The 24520-nt window shown below is 37.3% G+C and overlaps 1 protein-coding gene across 1 annotated transcript in view; it reads right to left on the reverse strand.

The window, feature by feature from the left end:
• The window catches only part of LOC129276953 (uncharacterized), a 54020-nt gene that overhangs the window by 1621 nt on the left and 27879 nt on the right, over positions 1-24520 (reverse strand). Inside the window, exons 24-41 of the mRNA XM_064095704.1 lie at positions 24279-24464; positions 23764-23832; positions 22809-22932; positions 21931-22095; positions 21350-21422; positions 20368-20488; positions 19556-19614; positions 19104-19230; positions 17002-17105; positions 16237-16336; positions 15850-16030; positions 15246-15318; positions 14596-14662; positions 13529-13596; positions 12881-13007; positions 11687-11794; positions 1377-1469; positions 808-874 (exon numbers count right to left, since the gene is read on the reverse strand). Coding sequence (XP_063951774.1) covers positions 808-874; positions 1377-1469; positions 11687-11794; positions 12881-13007; positions 13529-13596; positions 14596-14662; positions 15246-15318; positions 15850-16030; positions 16237-16336; positions 17002-17105; positions 19104-19230; positions 19556-19614; positions 20368-20488; positions 21350-21422; positions 21931-22095; positions 22809-22932; positions 23764-23832; positions 24279-24464 — 1912 coding nt within the window. The remainder of the gene's footprint in view (positions 1-807; positions 875-1376; positions 1470-11686; positions 11795-12880; positions 13008-13528; positions 13597-14595; positions 14663-15245; positions 15319-15849; positions 16031-16236; positions 16337-17001; positions 17106-19103; positions 19231-19555; positions 19615-20367; positions 20489-21349; positions 21423-21930; positions 22096-22808; positions 22933-23763; positions 23833-24278; positions 24465-24520) is intronic.

The following is a 24520-nucleotide window of genomic DNA, read 5'->3' on the forward strand; positions in this document are numbered from 1 at the left end:
ATCAAAATCGGATGAAAAATAGGAAAGTTATGACAATTCAAAGTTTCGCTATTTTTCACAAAACAGTGATATGCACAACTCAGTGACATGCAAATGAGACAGTCGATTATGTCCCTCACTCACTATTTATTTTGTTTCATATTGTTTGAACTATAGAATATTTCATATTTTACAGATATGACAATAAGGACCAACTTGACTGAACCATATAATATTAAACAATACTAATTCCACATGTTCAGGGAGGAATTAATTGTTGTTTCACTTGACAATGAGGAGAAAATTAGAATATTTCATATCTCATATAATAAAATACAAAATAAATAGTGAGTGGATGATATCAGTCTCCTCATTTGCATACCGACCAGGATGTACATATAACTGTTTTGTGAAATTCAGCGAATATTCATAACCTTCTTATTTTACATCCGATTTTGATGACATTTTCAGTGTTATGCTTGTTTAATTTTTCTCTTTTTATTCAAACCAACTTTTTGTTGAGGTGGACTTGTCCTTTAAATCATGGGCGGCGCATGTTAGGTTGTAGGGGCAAGGCCGCCTATAAACATGATAAAGATGATCGATTTTTTTTTCTCAAATGAATAACATGATTAATAAAGGGTTACACGATCGGAACCTTCTTCTCGGTACTCTTCTTTCTTCATTCTTTCTCTTTCCTGTCTATTCTCCCCTTTCTTCAAAACTTGAAAAAAAAAAACACCAAGGGTTGGTTGCACCCCACGCTCCCAGTATCATCACGTGACTATATAGTAATAACCATTATATTGTAGCAGTTTTAAAACTTACATGTGACTGGCTTCTTCCCTTTCTTCTTTTTCTTCCTCTTCTTGCCCGTATTGTCATGGTCTTGTGTCTGTTAATATCAGTTTAATCATGATACAAAATATGTACTTCAATGATTTGATTTTTATTGTCAAAACTAATTAAATACATCTACATCAAATAATAATGCAAGTACTAGCAAACTGGATATTATGACAATCATATTCTAACATCATGTAAATATGTATGTTTATTTGCTATTTTAAAGATGGAACGAAAATTTTGGATGAGAACTCTCTTTCAAATATCTTTTTTTATTACATCCATCAGCATAAATGACAGACTAATACCAATTTTGCAGTATTTTACAAGCACACTAGAAGCACCACAATACAGGCATGATTCAGTTGGGTCATTGATGAAATATCAATGTTGATATTTTTAATGAGATACTATGGTGACTGAAGCTTTCAATATACGGTGAACTAATTCTGAAAATTGTCACCCGAAACCAGCAAGCTAGAAATCAACATTTCAAAACAAAATGATTCTTTAAAATAGAATTAAGAGATTAAAGTATCATTTACACTCACGATAGCAATCTTCTCAACAGGGGTGTTTCTTCCATTTCCAATGCCTCTGATTTTACGATGCTCGTTGATATTATTCCCAAATATGAGCTTTAACTGATTCGGCAATTTATAGAAATACCATCAAATCGAAAAGAAAGAAAGAAAAAAAAAGAAAGAAAATGTAACAATTAACGAAAAGAGAATCAAGACCAATTGCTTAACAGACAGTACTGTTATGTACTAGTACTCTCGCCCAGTTTCAAAACCTTACGATTTTAAAGTGCAGTCGCTTTCTTGATACGTTATAAGAAAATTGAACCAACTAATACTTGGAAGTGCGTCAGGGCTTTATCAACATCTTTTTCTTTTTTTTACCCCCAACTACATTTTAATAGCGCATCCTTTCAACGATATCAATTTGTATCATCCATAGGGCCATTTGCATGAGAATAATCCCAATGTCTTTTAACCGATATTTCCTCCAATCCTTCTGGGTTGGTTCTGTTTGAGGGGAGGGGGTGGGCTGATTCAGAATGGTTGATTATCAGGATTGGGGTATGATGGTTTCAATGCCTGCAGATATTTCACTGCGGCAATTGTTTGCGAAGCAAATATGGAATAATTAAGCATTGCACAATGTAAAACATCAAAATTATCATTTCAAAGAATTCACAAACAAAATACACGTTTTTCAGGACCCTTACGGCATTGGCGCGAAACATGGCCATGCCATTTATATACTCGCCGTGGCTGGAAAGTTCATGTGCCATATGCAGGGCTGGGCCAGGTTTTTCGATAGCCTGTAGGAATGGAGGGGGGGGGGGGTCCCGGCGACAACTGTTTCGCTATAAATTACAAGCACTAATAGAATGCCTATTAAACTTCGACTCTGGATTTAACAAAATACCATACCGTAGACCTAATCCTAAATCTAGCATGAAACAATATTGCAACCATAACCCTACATTTTAGTCGAAATAAAGCCTGGAGCAATTGTCGCAGGTGCAATTATAGCAGGATCAAATGTTGTGTCACTGGGGGGGGGGGGGGGCGACCCAGGCGCGGATCCAAGATTTCGTGGGGAGGGGGGCCCAAATTTGACCTGATTTTTGGCGCCCATGTGTACTTTTCGAAAAATGGCGCCCCTCCCTCCCGGCCAGGCTAACTTAAATGCAGGGGCGGAAATCTCTCCCAAAAGGTAGGGGCGGATCCAGCCTTCGCCAATAAGGGGGGGGGGGGTGGAAATTTGTTTCAGCCATATTTTCCCCGATCGGCAACTCGAAGATGATTTTTGTTTGTTTCTTTGAAGGGGTAGTCCTCATTAGTCACTTCTTAGCTTTATTCTTATAAATTAATATATAATATCATAATCCTTATTCATATGATGCGAGCGCGAAGCGCGAGTTCATTTTTTGGGAAATTTTATGTATTTTTCCCTAAATTTGAACTGATTCTGGGCAATGTTTGTTATCCTGAAAAAGATGTGTAACTTAATAATTACTACAAACGCAAAGCGCGAGCAGAAATGAACTGATGGAAAATATACCTGTTCAAGTAGCATTTAAAAATCAAATAATGCGAGCGCGAAGCGCGAGCTGAATTTTTTTTACATTTTCACCTAAAGAATGGAAATTCTAAGCACTTTTTGTAACTCAAGCAGAATAGGTATATAGCATATAACAATTAATGCGAGCGCGAAGCGCGAGCGGAAAATTTCGAGATTTAGTCCTATAATATTTACTGAACGAGACACTCTATTCGTGTTTTGTAAATCCTGAAAAGGATGAATATTAATAATGCGAGCGCAAAGCGCGAGCAGAAAATTTTTATATACGTTTTGAACTGGCACCTGTTGAAAGGGTACCTGTTAAGGACTGCTTGCACTTAGCCATGAAGGCGTTACATATTTCAACAATGAAAAAATGCGAGCTGAAAATTTTTGAACTTTCTAAAGAAAGAATGGAAAATTTTAATCAGTTTTTGTAATCGTGAACAGGATAGCTATATAATTTAACGACGCGCGAGCAGAATTTTTTTTTCGAGATTTAGACCTAAAAATGGGCCACTCTGTTCATGTTTTGCAAATCATCAAAAGGATGAGTAATATGGGGTTAATAATGCGAGCACAAAGTGCAAGCAGAAAAATTTTGATATTGTGATCTAAAACTGGATAATGATTTAAATTAGAGAACAAGTTGAGTATCTGAATAAACATGCGCGAGCGTGTTTCATATTTAGACCTAGAATCTAGGCATTCTAAATACAACTTTAATCATGAAAATCATGAAACTTTGATATTCCGATCTGAAAAAAAGAGTCAATTTCAGCTTCATATTTCAAGCACTTTGTAGAAAAATTGTAAGGTGGATATGGATCGCACTTAAAAAAGAGCTGATATTATTATTACTTTGAGTTTTGAAATAGGACCGGGGCATCCTTACGACATGTCATCACATTAAAATGATGACTATCCTCTTATTCCTCTTGCTAAGCGCGAGATGAAACAAAAGGGACAATTTAATTATTAAATTAATATATTTATTAATGCCTAATGAGGGCGCGAAATCTGATGATATCATGGCATAAAAACTGGACATTTCACTCTTGTGATTATGAATAGGGTGCATCAGGAAATATATTTTTAACCATTAATGCGAGCGCAAATCGCGAGCTTAAATTTTTGATAAACTGTCATGATTTTAAGTAGTTTGTTGTATAATCAATATTGAAACATTTATATAACTCGCCAATCAAAACGCGAGCGTGCAGCGCGCTAGCTGATACGTCTTGACAATCAGACCTGAAAACTTTATGGAATACACGAAAATAATAAGTACCTGATAAATCAAAATTTGCGAGCGCGCAGCGCAAGCAGCAAATGTTAACATTCAGACCATAAAACTAACATTTTTACAGAGCACTTTTTAAAAACCCTGATTGGTAAATTACACAAAATAATGAAAGTTCGATTTCCGAGGTGAAATATGTTTTGTATATTGACTTCCAAACTTGATATTCGAACTCCATATTGAACAATATATGTAAATCACCTAACAGGCAATGCGAGCGCGAAGCGCGAGCGAAAATTTTATATAGTGGCACGAAAGATTCTTTTTATTTTCCAAGTCTTCCCCTCATCTTAGTTTATGCTCTCTTCGTCCTTCTCTTCTTTTTCTCCTCTCTTTTCCCTCCTTTTTCCTTCTTTCTTTCCCTTTTTTCTTTTTTTGCTCCGCCAAGAGGGGGGGGGGGGGGGGCGGACCCCTCGGCTCCCTGGATCCGATATGGGGACAAGGGGCGGGAAAATTTGACAAGCAAAAAAAAAAAAGGTTATCATCGCCAAAGTAAGGTCATCTCGTCCCAAAATACATGTTTTATTTCGATTTAGAATGATGTATTTCTTACCATCATAAAAGACCAAAAAAATAGTAGGGGGGACATTTGATATTGTGTCCCCCCTACTATTTTGAGTAGGGGGGACACGTACCCCCTGTGCCCCCTGGGATTTCCGCCGATGCTTAAATGTATTTTGAATTATGTTATTACATAATCACATTAAAAAAAAAGGCAATTAAAGACCACTTTTTTAATGTGTTCTTGAAAAAAAATCCATGAATATATAATGTAATATCAATGGGAGCGCGAAGCGCGAGCGATTTTGGGGGGTCTCAATTTGGTTTAACTTCTCACCAGAGTAGGCCCTACAAGAGTATTGTGTGAACGGGAGCTGTAGTTTCTTTACTAGTTGTTTAGAATAGCCTTCAATAATATCAATGATAACCTCTTGGGAATAATGCAATCTCGAAGCAATCGACTCAATCTCCTCATCAGTGGCGAAGCTGTAATTTATTCAGCAGGGTTGCACGGGGGGGGGGGGGGTGGGGGGGGGGGCTTGTTGAACTTTTGTAGAGGGCACCAAGAAAAAAAATAAAAATAAAATGGGGGGGGGGTATAAGTTAAAGAAATTCCGAAATTTTATTCTTAAAAACACATTGAGGTATCTCACAAGGCCTAAATAAATAATGATAACGCGAAGCGCGATATATTTGACATAATTGGAAAATAATATTATATTTCACCTTAATCCCTTTCCTTTTCTCTCTTTTTTTTCTTGGTCGTGATTTTTTTTTTTTTTTTGGGGGGGGGGGCAAAACGCCCATGTCCTAACAGTCATTTCCTAGCCTTACTTTATAAACAACATTAATGTGCAATAATCTCATAAGCCCTATGCGAGATTAAAAAAATAATTAAATTTCATGTATTTTGACCTGAAAATTTAACATTCTGGGCAATGTTTGTGAACCTGAACAAGATGCGTATGTAACTAGATAATTACTACGAGCGCGAAGCGCGAGCAGAAATTTTTAATTTGCGTTCTGGCCTGGTCGAAAAGGGAACTCTTAAGGAAGTTTTGCAGTTAGCCATTAAGACGATACATATTTCAACGATTAAATAATGCGAGCGCGAAGCGCGAGCTGAACATTTTTTATATTCCAACCTAAAAAATTAGATTTCAAACCCCCAACGGGACACTCGATTCATGTTCTGTCGCTCATGAAAAATGATGGGTAGTTTTTGGTATCTTCCTACATAAATAATGCGAGCGCAAAGCGCGAGCAGAAAATTTTTGATATTCAGATTTTAGGCCTAAGGACATTTGTCATTATATAAAAATGATGCCTATCTTCTATTCCTCTTTCTAAAACTTGTCGATATTTTTTTCTGAAAAAGGGACAATTTAGTTATGAATTCATAAAAAAAAAAATTTCATATTTATTAATCTAATAAGCCTAATGAGTGCGTGAAGTTTGTTGACAGTGCATGAGGCCTGAAAAACTGGATATTTTATATTTTTTGTAATCATGAACAGCATTCATGGGTTGATACATTTATAGCAAATAATGAAAGCGCAAATCGCGATCCGAAATTTTTAAATGGGGGGGGGGGATTCAAGTAGTTGTTATAGAATATATAGGTACAGTGGCGTACCGTGGGTCACGGCAATGGGGGGGGGGGGGGCACCACCACAAATTTGGTGTCACTTAGGGAGCGCGCTCAGTTGCCAGGTATGCTGACCTAATAGAGAAATTTTAAGGACATGCAATGCCATTAAATGGATAAGTATCTCACTGATTATATAATGCGAGCGCAAGCTGAAATTTTTTGATATTCAGACCTAAAAGGGCCATTATAAGCAAATTTTTTGTAATCGTGATACGTACCTGTCTCGCTAAACAAGCAATGCGAGCGCGAAGCGCGAGCTGAAATTTTTGTATATATTGACCCCAAACAGGGACATTTTAAGGACTATATTTTATGTATCCATTAAGAGTATAAATATCTCAGCATAGTCATCTAATAATTGTGGCATCCTTTGCTGATTTTGTTAGAATTACATCTAAAAATATGAAGCACTTTTTGTAGTCATTGTAATCATGATTATCATACGCATCTCACTAATCAAATACTGAAAATTTATGAAATTCAGATCTGAAGAGGGGCATTCTAATGCTTGTTTGTAGGAATTCACTAAGTCCTTACGTATTTCATTAACCAAATGATGCGAGCGCGAAGCGCGAGCTAAAAATTTGTGATATTCAGATAAGAAAAATTGACATTTTAAGGACTGATTTTAGGAATTCATGAAGAGCAGACATCTCACCAATCAACTAATGCGAACGTTAGCACGGACAGGAAATGTTTCATATTAAGACCTTAAAATTGGGCAATCACTTTAAGTAGTCATGAAAAAAAAGCAGATGTCACTACATAAAACAATAATAACTCGAATTGCGAGGAAATATATTTGGTGTATATTGATTTGAAAACGGGAGGTTTTAGTACAACAGGATTATACATCTCGTTAAACAGTCTATGCGAGCACCAGGAACAATGAAGACATAGGCCCTGAGCAAACTGTTTCATAAAGTCATGAAAAAAAATGCTTCTTATGTAACATAATTATGATATAATATAACATTATTATAAACAATAATTTCTTCTTTCCCCATTACGTTTCTCTTCCTTTCTCCCTCTTTTTCTAGTTACGCCACTGTATAGGTATACAGAACTCACCAATCAAAATGCGAGCGCACAGCGCTAGCTCATAGGCCTTCATTTTTGACAATCGAGACACCTGAAAAGGAATATTTTGATAATCTTATATGAAATACACAAAGATAATAGGTAGGCCCACAACATTTTAAAGTTTCGCTATATTTCACAAACCAGTTATATTCACATCCTTGTCGGTATGCAAATGAGGAGACTGATGACATCACTCACTCACTACTTCTTTTTGTATTTCAGTATATGAAATGTGAAATATTCCATTTTTCTCCGTTGTCGTGTGAAACAACGATTAATTCCTCCCTGAACATGAGCAATTAGCATTGTTTAATACTAAATGGTTCAATCAAGTTGGTCCATATTGTAAAATCTGTAAAAAATGAAATATTGTATAATTCTAACAATAAAAAACAAAGGAATTAGTGAGTGAGGGACATCATCGACTGTCTCATTTGCATGTCACTGAGTTGTGCATATAACTGTTATGTGAAAAATAAGCAAAATTTTAAAATGTCATAATATTCTTATTTTACATCCGATTTTGATGTAATTTTCAGCATAAAGCTTGTTTGATTTTTCTCTATTTATTCAAATCAACATTTTTTTTTTGGGGGGGGGTGGACTTGTCCTTTAAGAAATGAATGCGAGTGCGAAGCGCTAGCTGAAAACTTTTTTAATGATGAAATGAAATTTTCAGTTGTTAGATTAGAATATAAAATATTTTCAGCTTGAGCTTCTCGTTCGCATAAAAAAAACTGTCAGGTCAGGATGCGTATATAACTAAACAGTGATGCAAGCGCGAAGCGCGAGCTCAATTTTTTTATATACTGACTTAAGAAGGACTCTTTTAAGGTATAATTCCTATTCTTAAAGTTTTTCCCTTTTCTCTTTGTCTCTTTTTCTTTTTCTTTCCTTTTTTTTGCGCCCCCTGGATCGGCCTATGTATATTGACTTGAAAAACACTAAGATTTTAAGGACTTATGTACGTGTGATCGATGGAGAGGATACACACCTCACTAGTCAAATATTGCGAGCGCGTAGAGCCAGCTGAATTTGATATTAACCCCTTTTCTGACTAGGAACAGGATACCTATCTCGCCAAACAAACTTCAAACTCGAGCACATTGATTTTTGTCTATTATCGTAAAACTGGGATATTTTAAATCAGCCGCATTAATTTAACCTTTTTGGGCAGGAAATAAATTTCACTATAAACAGGCAATACGAGCAATGTTGCGCCCCCGGTCGAACATGAATTTGCATGGAGCCCCCTAAGTTCAAGGTCAATTTGGCGCCCTCGGTTGAACATGAATTTGGCGCCATGTGAAATATCACTTTGCCCTCCCCCTTCTAAACGCCTTATGGTCAAACATCAAATTAGCGCTTCCCTAGTTCGAACATCAATTTGGCGCCCCTCCCAGTTCAAACATCAATTTGGCGCCCCCATCTAGTTCGAAAATTAATTCGCCCCCTCCCCCTTGTTCAAACATCAATTCAGCACCCCATAGTTCGAACGTCAGTTTGGCGCCGCCTAGTTCTAACATCAATTTGGCGCCCCCCTCGTTCGAACATCAGTTTGGCGCCCCAAGTTCGAATAGCAATTCGGCGCCCCCTAGTTCGAACATCAATTTGGCGCCCCTAGTTCGAACATTCAATCGGCGCCCCCCCCCCGATGTCGAACATAAATTTTGCGCCCCTACGTCGAACATCAATCCGGCGCAACCCCCCCCCCTACGTCGAACATCTACTATTTGGCCTCCCTAGGTCGAACATCAATTTGGCGCCCCCAGTTGGAACATCACATTGGCGCCCCTAGTTCGAATAACAATTCGGCGCCCCCTAGTTCAAACATCAATGTGTTGCCCCTAGTTCGAACATCAATTCGGCGCCCCCCTAGTTTGAGTATCGATTCGGCGCCCCTACATGTAGGTCGATCATCAATACGCCCCCCCCCCCCCGTTCAAACATCAATTCGCCCCCAGTTCGAACATCATTTAGGCATCCCTTCGAACTCAATTTGGCTTCCCTAGTTCAAATATCATTTCGCCCTCCTAGCTCGAGTATCAATTTGGCGCCCCCCCTAGCTCGAACATCGATTCGGCGCCCCCCTAGTTTGAGTATCAGTTTGGCGCCCCTACGTCGAACATCAATTCGGCGCAACCCCCCCCCTACGTCGAACATCTATTTGGCCTCCCTAGGTCGAACATCAATTTGGCGCCCCCAGTTGGAACATCAAATTGGCGCCCCTAGTTCGAACATTCAATCGGCGCCCCCCCCCCCCGATGTCGAACATAAATTTTGCGCCCCTACGTCGAACATCAATTCGGCGCAACCCCCCCCCCCTACGTCGAACATCTATTTGGCCTCCCTAGGTCGAACATCAATTTGGCGCCCCCAGTTGGAACATCAAATTGGCGCCCCTAGTTCGAATAACAATTCGGCGCCCCCTAGTTCAAACATCAATGTGTTGCCCCTAGTTCGAACATCAATTCGGCGCCCCCCTAGTTTGAGTATCGATTCGGCGCCCCTACATGTAGGTCGATCATCAATACGCCCCCCCCCCCGTTCAAACATCAATTCGCCCCCAGTTCGAACATCATTTAGGCATCCCTTCGAACTCAATTTGGCTTCCCTAGTTCAAATATCATTTCGCCCTCCTAGCTCGAGTATCAATTTGGCGCCCCCCCCTAGCTCGAACATCGATTCGGCGCCCCCCTAGTTTGAGTATCAGTTTGGCGCCCCTACGTCGAACATCAATTCGGCGCAACCCCCCCCCCCTACGTCGAACATCTATTTGGCCTCCCTAGGTCGAACATCAATTTGGCGCCCCCAATTGGAACATCAAATTGGCGCCCCTAGTTCGAATATCAATTCGGCGCCCCCTAGTTCAAACATCAATGTGTTACCCCTAGTTCGAACATCAATTCGGCGCCCCCCTAGTTCGAGTATCGATTCGGCGCCCCTACATGTAGGTCGATCATCAATACGCCCCCCCCGTTCAAACATCAATTCGCCCCCAGTTCGAACATCATTTTGGCATCCCTTCGAACTCAATTTGGCTTCCCTAGTTCGAATATCATTTCGCCCTCCTAGCTCGAGTATCAATTTGGCGCCCCCTAGCTCGAACATCGATTCGGCGCCCCCCTAGTTTGAGTATCAGTTTGGCGCCCCCTAGCTCGAACATCGATTCGCCCCCCCCCCTAGTTCGAGTATCAATTTGGCGCCCCCAGTTCGAACATCATTTTAACATCCCTTCGAACATCATTTTGGCGCCCTCCTAGATCGAATATCAATTCGGCGCCCCTACATGTAGGTCCAACATCAATTTGGCGCCCCATAGTTCGAGTATCAATTTGGCGCCCCCTAGTTCCAACATCAATTCAGAGCCCCCCTAGTTCGAGTATCAATTTGGCGCCCCCCTAGTTCAAACATCGATTCGGCCCCCTCCCCCCTAGTTCGAGTATCAATCTGGCGCCCCCAGTTCGAACATCATTTTAACATCCCTTCGAACATCCTTTCGTCGCCCTCCTAGTTCGAATATCAATTCGGCGCCCCTACATGTAGGTCTCTTTTTTCTCATTTTCCTTTCCCTCTCTTTTTCCTTTTTCTTCATTTCTTTCCCCCTTTCCTCTCTCTTTTTCTCCTCTTTTTCCTTCCCCCTCTTCCTCTCTCTTTTCCCCTCTTCTTTTCCCCTTTCTCTCTCTTCTCTTCTTTCCTCCTTCTTCCTCTCTTTTTTTTCTTTTTCCTTTCCCCCTCTCCCTCTCTCCTTTCCTCTTTTCTTTCCCCCCTTTTCCTCTCTCTTTTTTCTTCCCTTCTTCCCCCTCTTCCTTTCTCTTTTTTTTCTTTTCTTTCCCCTCTTTTTTCTCTTTCTTTTCCTCTCTTTTTTTTTAAGCCGAAGGGGGGGGGGCCAAGGCCCCCTCGGCCCCCCCCCCCATGGATCCGCGCCTGGGGCGACCTAAAGTTAGGCCCTAATGTCATTTTCTTGCGTGAATAATAGGGGTATTGTAAAGGTGTTACTCTATATTTGCCACTCTCGACCCATGCAGGTGAGGTCAATGGGTACCCGACATAAATTTATTTCTAGAAAAAAGCGCCTTATACTGTGCATAAGCCGGGGTAAAAATTTGTAAGGCGGCAGGAGTGTTAGATCTTACAGACATGAAGACAATATCCCACTATTTTTGTTATTATCATGGTAACATCTAAACCAATCTAAAATTCATAGTTTTAGTAACATGACGATACAGCCTTGGAGATTGTGATACATTGAAGTTATCAAAAGTGCGAAGCGGAAAGGGAATCTTTAAAGAAAATTGACTGATTGATTTTACCTGTCCAGCTTTGATTCCAAACATCACAAATATGAAAATCCCCTGGATAAAATGTTGGAAAAGAAGAGAATGAACGAAAGAATAAACAAGATATGTAAGTTAATAATCTTAATACTTAATACATAATCTGGTGTAAATATCTTGACATTGGTGTTTTGTTTTGTCATTTTGTTTTCATTAAACACGTATCATTCGCGATTAATTAATCTTAAATTTAAGCAACGGGCCAATGGACGTCATTATGTCACTATGTAGCAAAGAGAAATAAAAAGTTTATATACAATTCTCCTAACATAATATGATGCCTATACATGTACACTAATTATAAAGTTTTTTTTTGGGGGGGGGGTGGGTGGGGTAGGGTCTTACAAAAAGAAGAATAACTTCAAGTCATCAGATAGATTATGCAATTGGTATTCTAAAATGACTCGGAATTTTAGAAAATTGCAATCAATTTCAAGTTAGTTTTAGGTCCCAAATTGATCATCATAGGTCTTGATATCAATTGTAGTCTGCAATTTATTGTTGGCCTTTGCTTGTAACAGGAAGTATGTATATTGATTTCTTGTATATATGATCATACAATATCCATAGGCGCTTGCTCATCCAGTTACTACACTAATTAATAATTGATACACTACTGCTAAAATTAGTAAGTTTTGAGTAATGATTTGAAAAGTTCAATGCTGTCGATTTCACGGAGCGAATAAGGGAGGGAGGCGTGGACCAATTTAGACGAAAAGGCACATGAAAATTTGATTTGAAATCAATTACAAATTGCTTTCTCGAAACACACTTAGTCTTAAAATTCAATGAAAGAATACAAACTTACGTCCGATTCTTTGTTGAACAATGTGAATTCGGAAAACCTTTGCAATATATTAGGATATTTATTTCATCAATTTACTTGGTTTTTTTTTAATGGCACAACCCCCTTGCTTACCTGTCTATTTAATTAATTACACAAATCTTAACTACGCAATTATGGTTATGACTACAAATTAAGCCTTGACACGTCAAGGTCGGAAATTGGCACCAGGCCAGTCCCCAAATTCCTAAAATGCTGAAATATCTTTGTTACTACTATAATTATGTTAGAATACTGTACAATGATAAACATACACATACCATGGAAGCATATGTCAGGAGGAAGATGTAATAAGGAACGATTGTCGGTCCGTAAAAGCCCAAATAACCAGCCGCCCAGGCTCCGACGTTAACTATGGAAATGACACAAGTCGCAAGCATACTTGAACTGTAGGGGAGGACAGAGGGGTGATAGATAGAAATAATCCATGATAAATTTTAATCAACTTGTTTCTCGAAATAGGAATAAAAAAGTGATATGATGTGATAGGGGCTTTCGCCAGCAAGAAAACAAATAATGAAAAAAAAGAACACATAATCTGAAAAAACACAAATAACTGTATATAAAATACCCCCTTATATTGAGGCAATATAGATGAGAAATATTGTAAGGCAAGATCCTCTTCCCTTCAGAAAATTACAGAAATATGAATAATAAATAGTGGGGGAAATTACACATTCCCTTTACAAGCGCTTTATCGGAATTGGTCGAGCAAGCAGAACTTCTTATTTTTGCTTTGTCTCCAATAAACCAACAATATATGTCATTCGAATCCTACAGCATGATATTGGCTTTACATGCCAACAAGTTGGTTCATTTTTCGGAGATAGATAAAAGGCAACATTAGAAAGCAATACATTATACATTAAAAAATAAAATGATAAAAAAGAATAAAATCACATTCTTACCTGAGTGTCTCTGTATTGAAAAATTTGTCCACGCCCCGTCTTACGATGAAAATAAACAACATCGTGAGCTTTGAGAAAGAGACAGTAAAACTTTATAAATGATAATTATAAGTATCAAGACTTTTTTAAATACTTTGTTTTAAAAATGAATATCGACAGTTAAAGGTAAATGTTTTGTATGCATCATGCTTTACTTGATTTTGCTTCTAAGAATTATCTCTCCAGTGGCGTAGGGAGCACAGACTTTTGTTGGGCCAGGCATGGCGTATACAGCCACATTTCAACAAGAACAAAAGAATCTGCGAGAGAGCGACCAAATAAATTTACCCTTATAATACAAAATATAATTTTGTGATAGATTTTGTTTTTTTACAAAATAATGTTCAGAAAATGATATCAATTTTTTTTACAATTTTCCCCTTCCTTTTCCTTTTTTCTTGGTTGTGAAACCTTTTATTTCATTTTTTTTTTTGGGGGGGGGCATGCCCCCAAGCCCCCCTCCTTACACCGGTGCTATAAATGTAACAAGGTAATGTATTGGGACAGCATGTGACATGTAAATTCAATATAACCTCGAAGGTAATACACAGTTAGTTAGATCCGGTCATATCAGGGAATTTTCTTCGACCCGTATTTAATTGAGGTCATAAATATTATGTCCATACAAAGACAATGATGCGCATCGGAGAAACCTTATTCATATGAATGTAAATTTGGACTATTGCTTCATCGGATAAGTCAAAGGAGTCCCATTATTCAGTAGGGACTTAATAAGTTGCCTAAAAATAATTACCAGCCCTGTTGATGCGGCCAAGATTCGGAGTATTTTGTGTTTCAGACCCCCTACTGGTAAACAGGCTGGAAAATATATCTTAACATTATCAGGCAATGAAGACTTGATGAGTTACTACATAACAAGGGTATGAATTGTCTCATTATCAGCAATTTTTTGTGACTTTTGTGATTTATTCCCAAATTTAATTTTGAATACTTAGCTTTTGAATAATCAGCATGATCAGGGGTGTGTGCCCCTTATTCTCAAGCACGTGTTTTTTTTTCTTACTTACACCGAAGCAAACACCAAGCGGTCCATAAAATGATAGGTATAGGTCATGTTCATCAGTAACCCAGCATCTAGTATTGAACATAAAATTATCAGAAAGGAAATGATAAAACATTCTGGTATTCATATGTTGGTTAGCTGAATATATTTATATCAAGATTCCTAGCTAGTGACACATACAAAATATATCGAAGTCGAACCATTTTTTCTTAACCAGGGCGAGTAACATTTACTCACACACCAGTTTTTTCCGAGTCTTTATCCGAATTGTATCACCACCCCATAATTTTTTATAGTCACGAATAAGGTTTAATTAATGACACAACTCAAACATCGTAAAACTGTAAGATATTCATTTAAATTGGCTTCATTTTTATTACGTAAACTTCATAAGATATGCTGAAGCATATTGAAGTTATTTTCTTACGACCGGCTTCAACGAAAAAATATGTCTATCTTAGAATATCATATTCCCTTACATAACAAGTGCATTTTATTTTTGAAAATTATCTTTTTTTTTCCATCTGATTTTGCTTGCTTGTCAGAATATTCTTGAAGAATCGACACACTTAATACGATATTTTTGTGTGATTTCACCTGATTTTATAGATTTTATAGAATCCCTATCCGAGTCCCTGTCTATAATATACTCACAAGCCACTGTTGAGTTCTTGGAATGCATTAATGTTGATTGCTATGGTAACACCTACAACAAGGCCGGGAGCACCTGAAATGAAAGGAGACAAAAATGAAGGATGTTTCGAAAATGGCAAACACTTTTCGATTATTTTTCCTCCGACCTTGATGATTACACGCTGTAAATACTGTAGACTGATTATCAGTAAGTAAAATCGAATCGAAGAAAAAATAGTGTGAGCTCTTTTGAAAATGATCATAATATGAAGAAGCGGGTTTGAATATTAATTTTTTGGGAAAAAAATATGTGCTGAATATGTTTTTTTATCCGATTGCTAAAAATGCATGAATGCCTGTAAGCAAGCAACAAGACGATCGACGTCTTGAGGTCATCTTCGATTGACCTAGTAATGAGGATTAATGCCTTACCAAACATGCCAAAGGACACTAGTGCACGAAGTGGGAATCGAACCCGGGTCACCAGAATCCGAAACCCCCGCTCTACCGACTAAGCTATCGCGCCTCCAAGATTAAAATTTATTCAGTGAAGAACTCGAGTGATTGCAAAAGAAGAACACACTATATTTATTGATTAAATTTGACAATATATTTGTGTACATACCCCATGCAAGGCACATGTACCCGTAGTATCTCTCTGGCACAGGGCAAGAGGTGATGATGCGGTCAGCTTGTTTGTAGCCGAAGTGGACATCGCTCAGTCCTTGGATAGATTCGATCAGAAGCCAAAAGGCAAAAACAAGGCAGAAGTACTCAAACAATGCACCCATCACCAGGCAGATCAACTGAAAAAATGATCAAAATCAGAATGATATTGAGAAGCGGAATGTCATTACTTTGAATGAGGAATGAGTTGTGTTGTGATACAGAGCATGATTTCTGACAAAAAACTTAGAGTGAGCAAATATATTTGTACTTTCAATGCTTTGTTATAGATACGCATATATATATAAAATATATATATTTACAAACTTATATAAAATCATCTCACCGGTGTCCACTCGAGTGTTGCCAAGCACAAAAACTGGATTGATAACATGCACGACAACGCTACGTGTGCGTGAATCAGATGACGAAGTGAGCGAACACGACTATGAGAAAAAAAGAAGATGGAGTTTAATTACATATCATCAGCTCATGAATTGATTTATTGAATTCAAGCCATTTTCAAAAGTTTCAATCTTAAATAATTGCTTAATGGTGACAGAAGACTGGTTTCAACAAAGATGAAGGATAAAGGATTCTGAAGCAGCATCTGAATAGTTATAATGAATTACAACAATTGCATATAGCGTTGCTTAACTAACCAAGATTTGTTGAAGAAAAAGTCAGGTGAGTTTAGATTGCATTACAGTAGAGGGAGCTTGTTCATAAAGCGTGAACCAAGAGTTAAAAAAAAAAGAATAAAAATAAGTCCAATTGATTTTATTAATCACTGCATCCATTTACGGACAGACCAATTATCTCAATGGATGGACAGACTGTCGTTTCTGTAAGCTTTGAATATTTTCAATCATATATTGATATATCTGATGAATATCCCTTCCGGAAAAAACACAATATCCCACAGTGAGTCTCACAATGTGCTGACTGTGTGAGACACAACGTGAAGTCACATTCACACTATTAAATTGACCGTTTTCGCAGTGCTGATCACATTTTCACATAGTACAACATGTGAACACACTGTGAACACACCATGAACACACTGTGGACATAATGCGTGACAATGTGTTCGTTCAAATGCTAAACATACGTGCAACAGACGAAGACACAGATGAGAAGAAAAAGCAATGTTTCTGAGACTCCAGCTAGTGCTCTCGCAGACCAAACAAACACCATATCCACAATATCAGGAGGCTGAAAGAAATAAGATGAGAAAATATAAATCGTTATTATCGCTAATCATTAAAGGGGAATCCAGCCTTGGCCATAAAATGTTTTGTTGGGAAGGAGAAAAATAATTTAAACAGATTGGTGAAAGTTTGAAAGAAATCGGACAAGCAATAAGAAAGTTATAGCTGCTTTAAAATTGAGATCACTAATAGTATGTACATTTCAAATTGGCAACTGGGTAAGTAAATTATGACAAGGGGCAAGGACAACTTTCCCATAGGCCATGTACTTTATTATCAGGGATTTGTGGTTTTCTCCTAAGTACCCATTCCCCTGGGGCAGTAATCTAAATATAACCCAGGTAGTATATTGTTTAATGTCCTCATGAAAGAAAAATATAATTTGAAATAAAACTTTTGGGAAAAATGACATTTTAGCCATAATATGTATTGGAGTACATGGAAGAGTAGTCCTTGCCTTACATCACTATGACATCCCATAGGCGGCCAATTTGAAGTCTCCATGAGTATAGTGATTACCAATATTTACATTTTTTTTAATTCATGACTTTCTTGGTGTTTGTCCAATATTGTTCAAACTTTCACCTATCAACTTGTCTGATTTTTCTTTTTCTTATAAAAACAAGTTTTTATTTGGGTTGGATTTCCCTTTAAGTGTAGTTCAGGGCCCCATCTAACATAGAGTTACGATTGATCCAATCAATCTCAACTGTATAGAAATCCATCCATACCATAATTTTTTCTACAGGAAATTTGCGCAATTTCCTTAATACACAAAGAGAATAACACTGAGTCTTCAACAGAACGATGATTGTATGAATACACATCATATCTTGGCAATATTTTGAACAAATCTGCATGTTGGATGTTGACGGTGCTCAGTGGCCGTCCATAGTTGTGATTGATCAGATCAATCGTAACTCTTTGTAAGACGGGGCCCAGGGTTGGTGCCAGTGTTTTTTCAGAAAAAGGGGGGGGGGGGGTTGACGACTTAAACGTGACGTCATTTCTTTCCGCGACTGAATGACAGGGGTATTATCAGAGAGTTATCTGACCCAAAATAATGCATTTGTAATGTTCTTCTTTCTTCTTCATTACGTTTCTTCCCCCTTTCCATGCTTTTATTACTTAAACAATCATAGGGGACAGTTGTCGTCCCGTCCCCTTGGTAGCGCTGCCCCGTTGTAGTTTTACTTTGGAGACATCTCTACCATGTCTACCTGGGGGTAGTGCCAACTAGATATTTGATGTGTAAGGCGGAGACCACCTAAGGGTGATGCTTTTTTTCTCAATTGAGAAGTAGGGGTATTATAGAGTGTATTCTCCTTTTTTTCTAGATTCTTCTCTTCGAATTTGTAGCATAGGTGTGACAGTTATTTTTTAAAGATATACCCAATCCTATTTAAATTGTGGTAAGCGTGGTAATAAGAACTCCACGGTAGTGTACTTAAATAACCGAGACACCAATGTTGCTTTCAATGTTGCTTGCAATTTCTTCACGTTTGTTTTGTTTAATTGAACAAATGATCTCTGACAAATTTCTTTTACGAAAAGCCCCCGATTGCCAAAACATTGTGTCGGGATATAATTCGAATTATACATGTAGTTTTACCTAAATAACTACGCCATGCATGTAATGAAGTATTACTTAATACAGCGACACTAATTCATTTAAAGACGCGGTGTTGAATCGTAGGATAGAAATTAATTCAGAGCTATGCTGTGTTGCAACCTTTCATAGCAAATTGTCTTGTTAAGCCTCTTGAAATTTTTCTTTCCATCATAATCACAGTCACAATAAAATTCAAACGTATACATTGCCATCTGTACCAAAAAAATCTAGTCGCAGCAGTAACTTTGTTCATGCTTGTGCATTTACTGCATCGTAAATTTTGTCAAGTTTGCCCAACGGATTTGGACAAAAGTATTTAAAACTTACAACGATATAAAAAGATCAAGAAAAATCAAATTCGAGTTTAAAAGTAGAGGTGTGAAAGTTTACCGGTGGAGGCGGTGGTTCCATGAGGATAGCGAAATGAGTGAAGTGTACGCATTCGCAGGTTGTATGAGTCCTATTGGTGGATACCGTTTGACAACCTTTTTTATCCCAAGATCCTCCGATCGTGTCACTAAATAATAAAGAAGAGAGATGATAGTTCCAGCGAAGGATGATTATGCTTGTAATTTTCTCCTCAAGCAAACAATATTTTTACAGGTACATATCGACAGATTTATCAATCTATACAAAATATTCACGAAACCTTATGTTGCATTTATGTTCATTATTTTGTTCTCTATTGCAAAGGGAATTGGTTATTGCAAAAGAGAAGTTGCATGCCATTCTGAAATGGATCTATTTGTCGTCATATAGGCCTTCCACCAAATATTGGTTGGCAATATGTTATATTTTATTGACCAGTGATCAACCAGGAGTACATAGAAAACCTCACTTACGGCAAGTAGTAATTCCAGAAGGCACAAACTGGAGTATCCACATCTTGCTCAGAAATGCCCTAAAATTGCAAGAAATAATGAATATTTGTTGTTTACATATAACATGGAAGCTAATTGAATATTTTCCCATCATAGATAAAAATTATAGGAGAGACCGGAATTGAAAAGGGCGTTGAATTATTTATAATGAAAACATATGCATCATAGTCGGCTAATAGTCGCGGTAGTAGTCATTTCCGTATAGAAAAAAAAGTTAAGTGTGGATGTACACATTTTCAGTTGCATAATTTTATGACGTAAATGTTAAGTTTATGCATTTTCACATTACTTTAATAGAAAACCTGTTTTTTTATATTCAATGTCAATTCTCTAGCATAAATCTAAAACTTATGGAATACGTATCTGATTTTTAGTTTCCGGCTTATCTTATCATTTTTTCTTATCATTGTAATGTGTTTATTTCTCCATCTACCATTTTGCAACTGTGTACCATAGATTTTTTTTTTACATCTCCCTAACATGTTAACATGGGTTGCAATATGTGGTCATTGCATTTGTTCCCCTTATCCATGTGGCTTCTGTTCATATTGAGGTTAGAAATGTAAAAAAATCAATCAATTCAAGAATCAATGATTCAATCAATCAAATTATTTAATCACCAACCAATAAATCATTCTGTTCATCAATCAATCAATCAATCAATTAGCCAATCAGGTAGCAATCAAATAATCAACAAACAAATCTGGTATCCAATCAATACAGTCCCAAATCAATACATTAATGGATTAAACAGTTATCCAAGAGGAACATACCCTGTTGTGTACAAACACCATGCTAACAGGATTGTAGAGGTCCCGACGCAGAGATGGGTAGACTTTCAGCGATATCACACGACTGTTCACCCAAGGTTCATTTGTCGACGTCGAAACAAACCTGTCCATTACGGATAAAAAAAACGTTTTATTATCATAAATAAGGATAATATTATAAGAGATATTGTCAGAAGATCGATTTATCACCACATTTGGAACTCAGAGCAACGCAAAACATCTTGAAATAATGAATACAATAGTTTTTTTAAAACCATTAACATGGGAAAGGTCAAAATATCTCACAAGAAGCATACAGTATAAACACTAGCGTACCTACGGGGGGGGGGGGCAGTCTGCCCCCCCTGACGAGCCACAACCCATGCAAAGGACGTATCCTTGCCCCCCCTGACGAGATTGAAATACCATTTTTGCCCCCCTGACGAGCTTGAAGACCTTTATTGCCCCCCTGACGATCTGGAAGACCTTTTTTTTTTGTTTTTTTGCTTGTCATTTTTTTTTCTGGTACGAAATCCTTTATTTGTGATTGAGGACCTTTTTTTTTTTTTTTACGAAATCCTTTATTTGTGATTGAAGGCCTTTTTTTTTTTTTTTTTTTTTGCTTGTCAATTTTTTTTCTGGTACGAAATCCTTTATTTGTAATATTGAAGAGCTTTTTTTTTTTTTTTTTTGCTTGTCAAATTTTTGGGCGGACGGTTTTGCCCCCCCTGTGAAAATCCTAGGTACGCCACTGAGTATAAACGAATATTTGACATTTCTAGCTTCCTATCCTTATAGTCCAGACACTGGCCGTGGTTCAATTACAACTGGTGTTTAAATTACGAGCCCTTGCCTTGGTGTCAATGCTTTTTCTCGTTCGAGACTATATTGGACCCCACACTGCAACCACTTCACAACGTGTAAGGTGTTTGTGTTGTGTTAGATTTAAAAAAAATTAATAAAAATAATCCTTTTCTGAGCTTACTCTTCAGATGCGTTTCGAGGAATGACCTCATCAAGGGCATCATAGATGGAGAGAACAAGAATCCCCTCATCTCCTATTCGTGACAAAATAAAACAAAATAGACAAATGAAATGTTGAGATAAGCAATGCGACGTTAAGCTATGAAGTGGAACGCTTATAATATTTTTTTTATAATATCACAAACACTATCGATTCAAAGCAGGTGAAATAAAAAAAAATACCCGTTTCTAATTTCTAAAAAAAGATGTTATTAACTGACTGCCAGCAACTTGATCAAAATAAAAAATACAAGGCTAACCTAAATGGTTTAGGTAATAACTGATAATTGAGATACTGTTGATATCCGACTTGCTTTATCGCAAAATGAATCAGTCACTACTCCACCATAAAATTATGGTACAGGCTTATGGCCTATGGATATAGCCCAAACCATGTAGGCCCTACCACAATTAGGTAAACCTATACGCTAATGTCTGGATCTCAAATTAATTTTTTCATTAGAATTCATTAATTAAAATTACACCAATTTCAAATATAAGAAAAGAGCATTAAAAGTATCAAAGTAACGACAAAAAAAGTACCATCACGAGTAAAATCGAATAGATTTTGGGGCAAGGTGACTTCTTCCTTAAGATTGTTCCATCTTGCTTCTACTCCATTCCATTCAGATTCGTTCCCGTAGATAGGTAGAGTAACAGGCCCGTCAGAACCAAACGAATCGGCCATGAATTTATCAACACATGTAGCTAAGGGACAAAAATAAATGAATTTCGAAACTTTTTTACGTAATTCCATTGTTATTGTTCAACAAAAACAAACGAAAACTAACATAAAGTATTATTAAGTTGATTACAAAATAATGATAGGCAGTCTTTCCATTAAGAAATAAAAAGACCAGCACGAAACCTCAGACGGCAATTTCCTGGACGTTTCATCGGATTGATCTTTTGATGTAATAATGTTATACATTAATTACCGAAAAATAATAAATTCAATACTAGAATGAGCTAATCTGGTCCATAATCACTCCCCTCTGGGAGAATAGCGATATCATTCCTTTTAGAGCGACATTTGATTATTTTGAGAGTGGATGTTATCTCTTTTGGAAGTGAAAATTAAAAAAAAGATGCGCAGTTCACTCCAGAGGAGCTATAACATGTATAATGCATTCTAGAAGGATTTACAATTCAGTCCAGACTGGTCCATACAGTATCACCCCAAGACAAATATGATTAGGGAATCTTTTCCTCATTAAAAAAGACAAGGGATGTAAAATGTCTATGGCCTCATGAAAAACGTTGATAATAATGAAGCTTCAACTCATTGGAATTTATGAAATGTATCTATGATAGATAATATTTATCATTCTTATTGCGTTATTCTAAGAGAAGGGGAACATTTGTCTTCTTTTCATGCCTTGCATCCATAAAACGAAAGAGAAAGTATTTAAAGCATGTACCAATGTTTGCTGTTTCATAGAATTCCTGACATCCTAGAAAAGTGTCGCTTGTTTCTAAATCTCTGGCAGCTTGAGCGATGTAGTCTTCGAGACTATGAACCAATTCAGTCGATCCTGGTTTAGTCTGGCAACAAAGGGAACATTATACAAACGTTGTCATCAGTATCAAACCAGCATTATATTGGGCTCATGAAAAGCCCCGTTTACATAGCATTTCCGCCCCTTTGTCATCAAACATTTAAATTATTCTTTTTCTTCCTCCTCCTCTTTTTTTTATTCATCTGACACGCCTTCTTCTTATTCTTCCTCTTTTACCCAATTTTCACGTCTCTTTCTTCCATCTATCAGCCATGAACCCATGTAGCAATAAAACCCTGTAACGATAGAGATATATCTATTAAAGATGAATCTAGGTTAGTACTTTTATTTTTCTTCTTCAAGCCTATTTTCACGGCTATTTCTGGTATCTATTGGAGTGGGGGAACCCGTGTAGTACTAAACCCTGTGTCAATGGAGAGATGTGTATGGAGGGTGGATAAAAGTCTACTTCTTTTGTTTCTTCTTCTAACATATTTTTACGCCTATTCTAACATATTTTCACACCTATTTCATGGTTTCTTTCAGTAATGAATCCATGCAGTAATAAACCCTGTATCAACGGAGAGACGTGCATGGAAGATTAAAATAACTTGTATTACATAAGCTCACTTTTCTTTTCTTATTCTTACCTATTTTCAAACCCATGTCATTTATTTTCTGGTATTTGCCAATAGTGAATCCACGTGCTGGTAAACCCTGTAGCAATGGTGAAACGTGGATGGAGGATAGACAAAGGTACATTTGTGTGTGTGTTTTTCTTAGTGCTTTCCTATTCTTCCACTCCTCATCCTTGGTCATTTCAATATGCTTCTTTGGAATCGAATCTTCTCTAAAAACTCAATTTAAGTATATTTACCTTTTGTAATTCTTGCCATTCTTCTTTTCTCTCTTTATCCAAAAGTGCGTCTACGGTTTCAAGAAACTCCTGTAACAAATAAAAAAATGACAATGGCAAAAACTTGACCAAACATACCCACAAAACAAACCAATGGGATCACAACGCTTCTAACACAACATGACGTCACGATTTCGTGGTCGGTGAAAGCACGTACAAGAAAGCCTATTTCCGAAGCCAGATAATTATTGGAGCTATTCTGAAGCAAAATACTCACATGGAAGGCAGTGAAAACGCGTTAAGCATGCATTTCTGTGTTAAATAGTTTCTAAGTTTTAGATTGCTATATGATTTGTCAATTTCACTTTTGGGTCTAGTCTGGGTCTTTAAACGTAAAAGAAATTATACAATTTCTAACTGTTGTAAGAGATATTGTCAGCAATATTCAAGTGCTTTTTCATTAGCCCCCCTAATAGTCATGATGTTCATAAACAAGTAAAATATTACAGCTGGAAATGTTTCTTCTACTTTCGTACCTCTATAGCATTTACAGCTTGAGTTTTGTTGTTGAATGGTTGGACAAACAGAGCTAGGGTAGAAGCAACATTCACTGCAGCGGCTAACTCGTTTCTTGACAATGAATCTTCTGTTTGTGCCAGATGGAGCATTCGTCTGCGCATGCTCGTGGCAGCGTCAAGACCGAAAATCAGCTCTTCATTAGCCTATAAAGAATGATAATAATATAATAATAGTGTATACAATTAGGTATACATTTTGT

The sequence above is a fragment of the Lytechinus pictus genome, chromosome 2 (genome assembly GCF_037042905.1).
Source record: "Lytechinus pictus isolate F3 Inbred chromosome 2, Lp3.0, whole genome shotgun sequence".
NCBI classification, from domain to species: domain Eukaryota; kingdom Metazoa; phylum Echinodermata; class Echinoidea; order Temnopleuroida; family Toxopneustidae; genus Lytechinus; species Lytechinus pictus.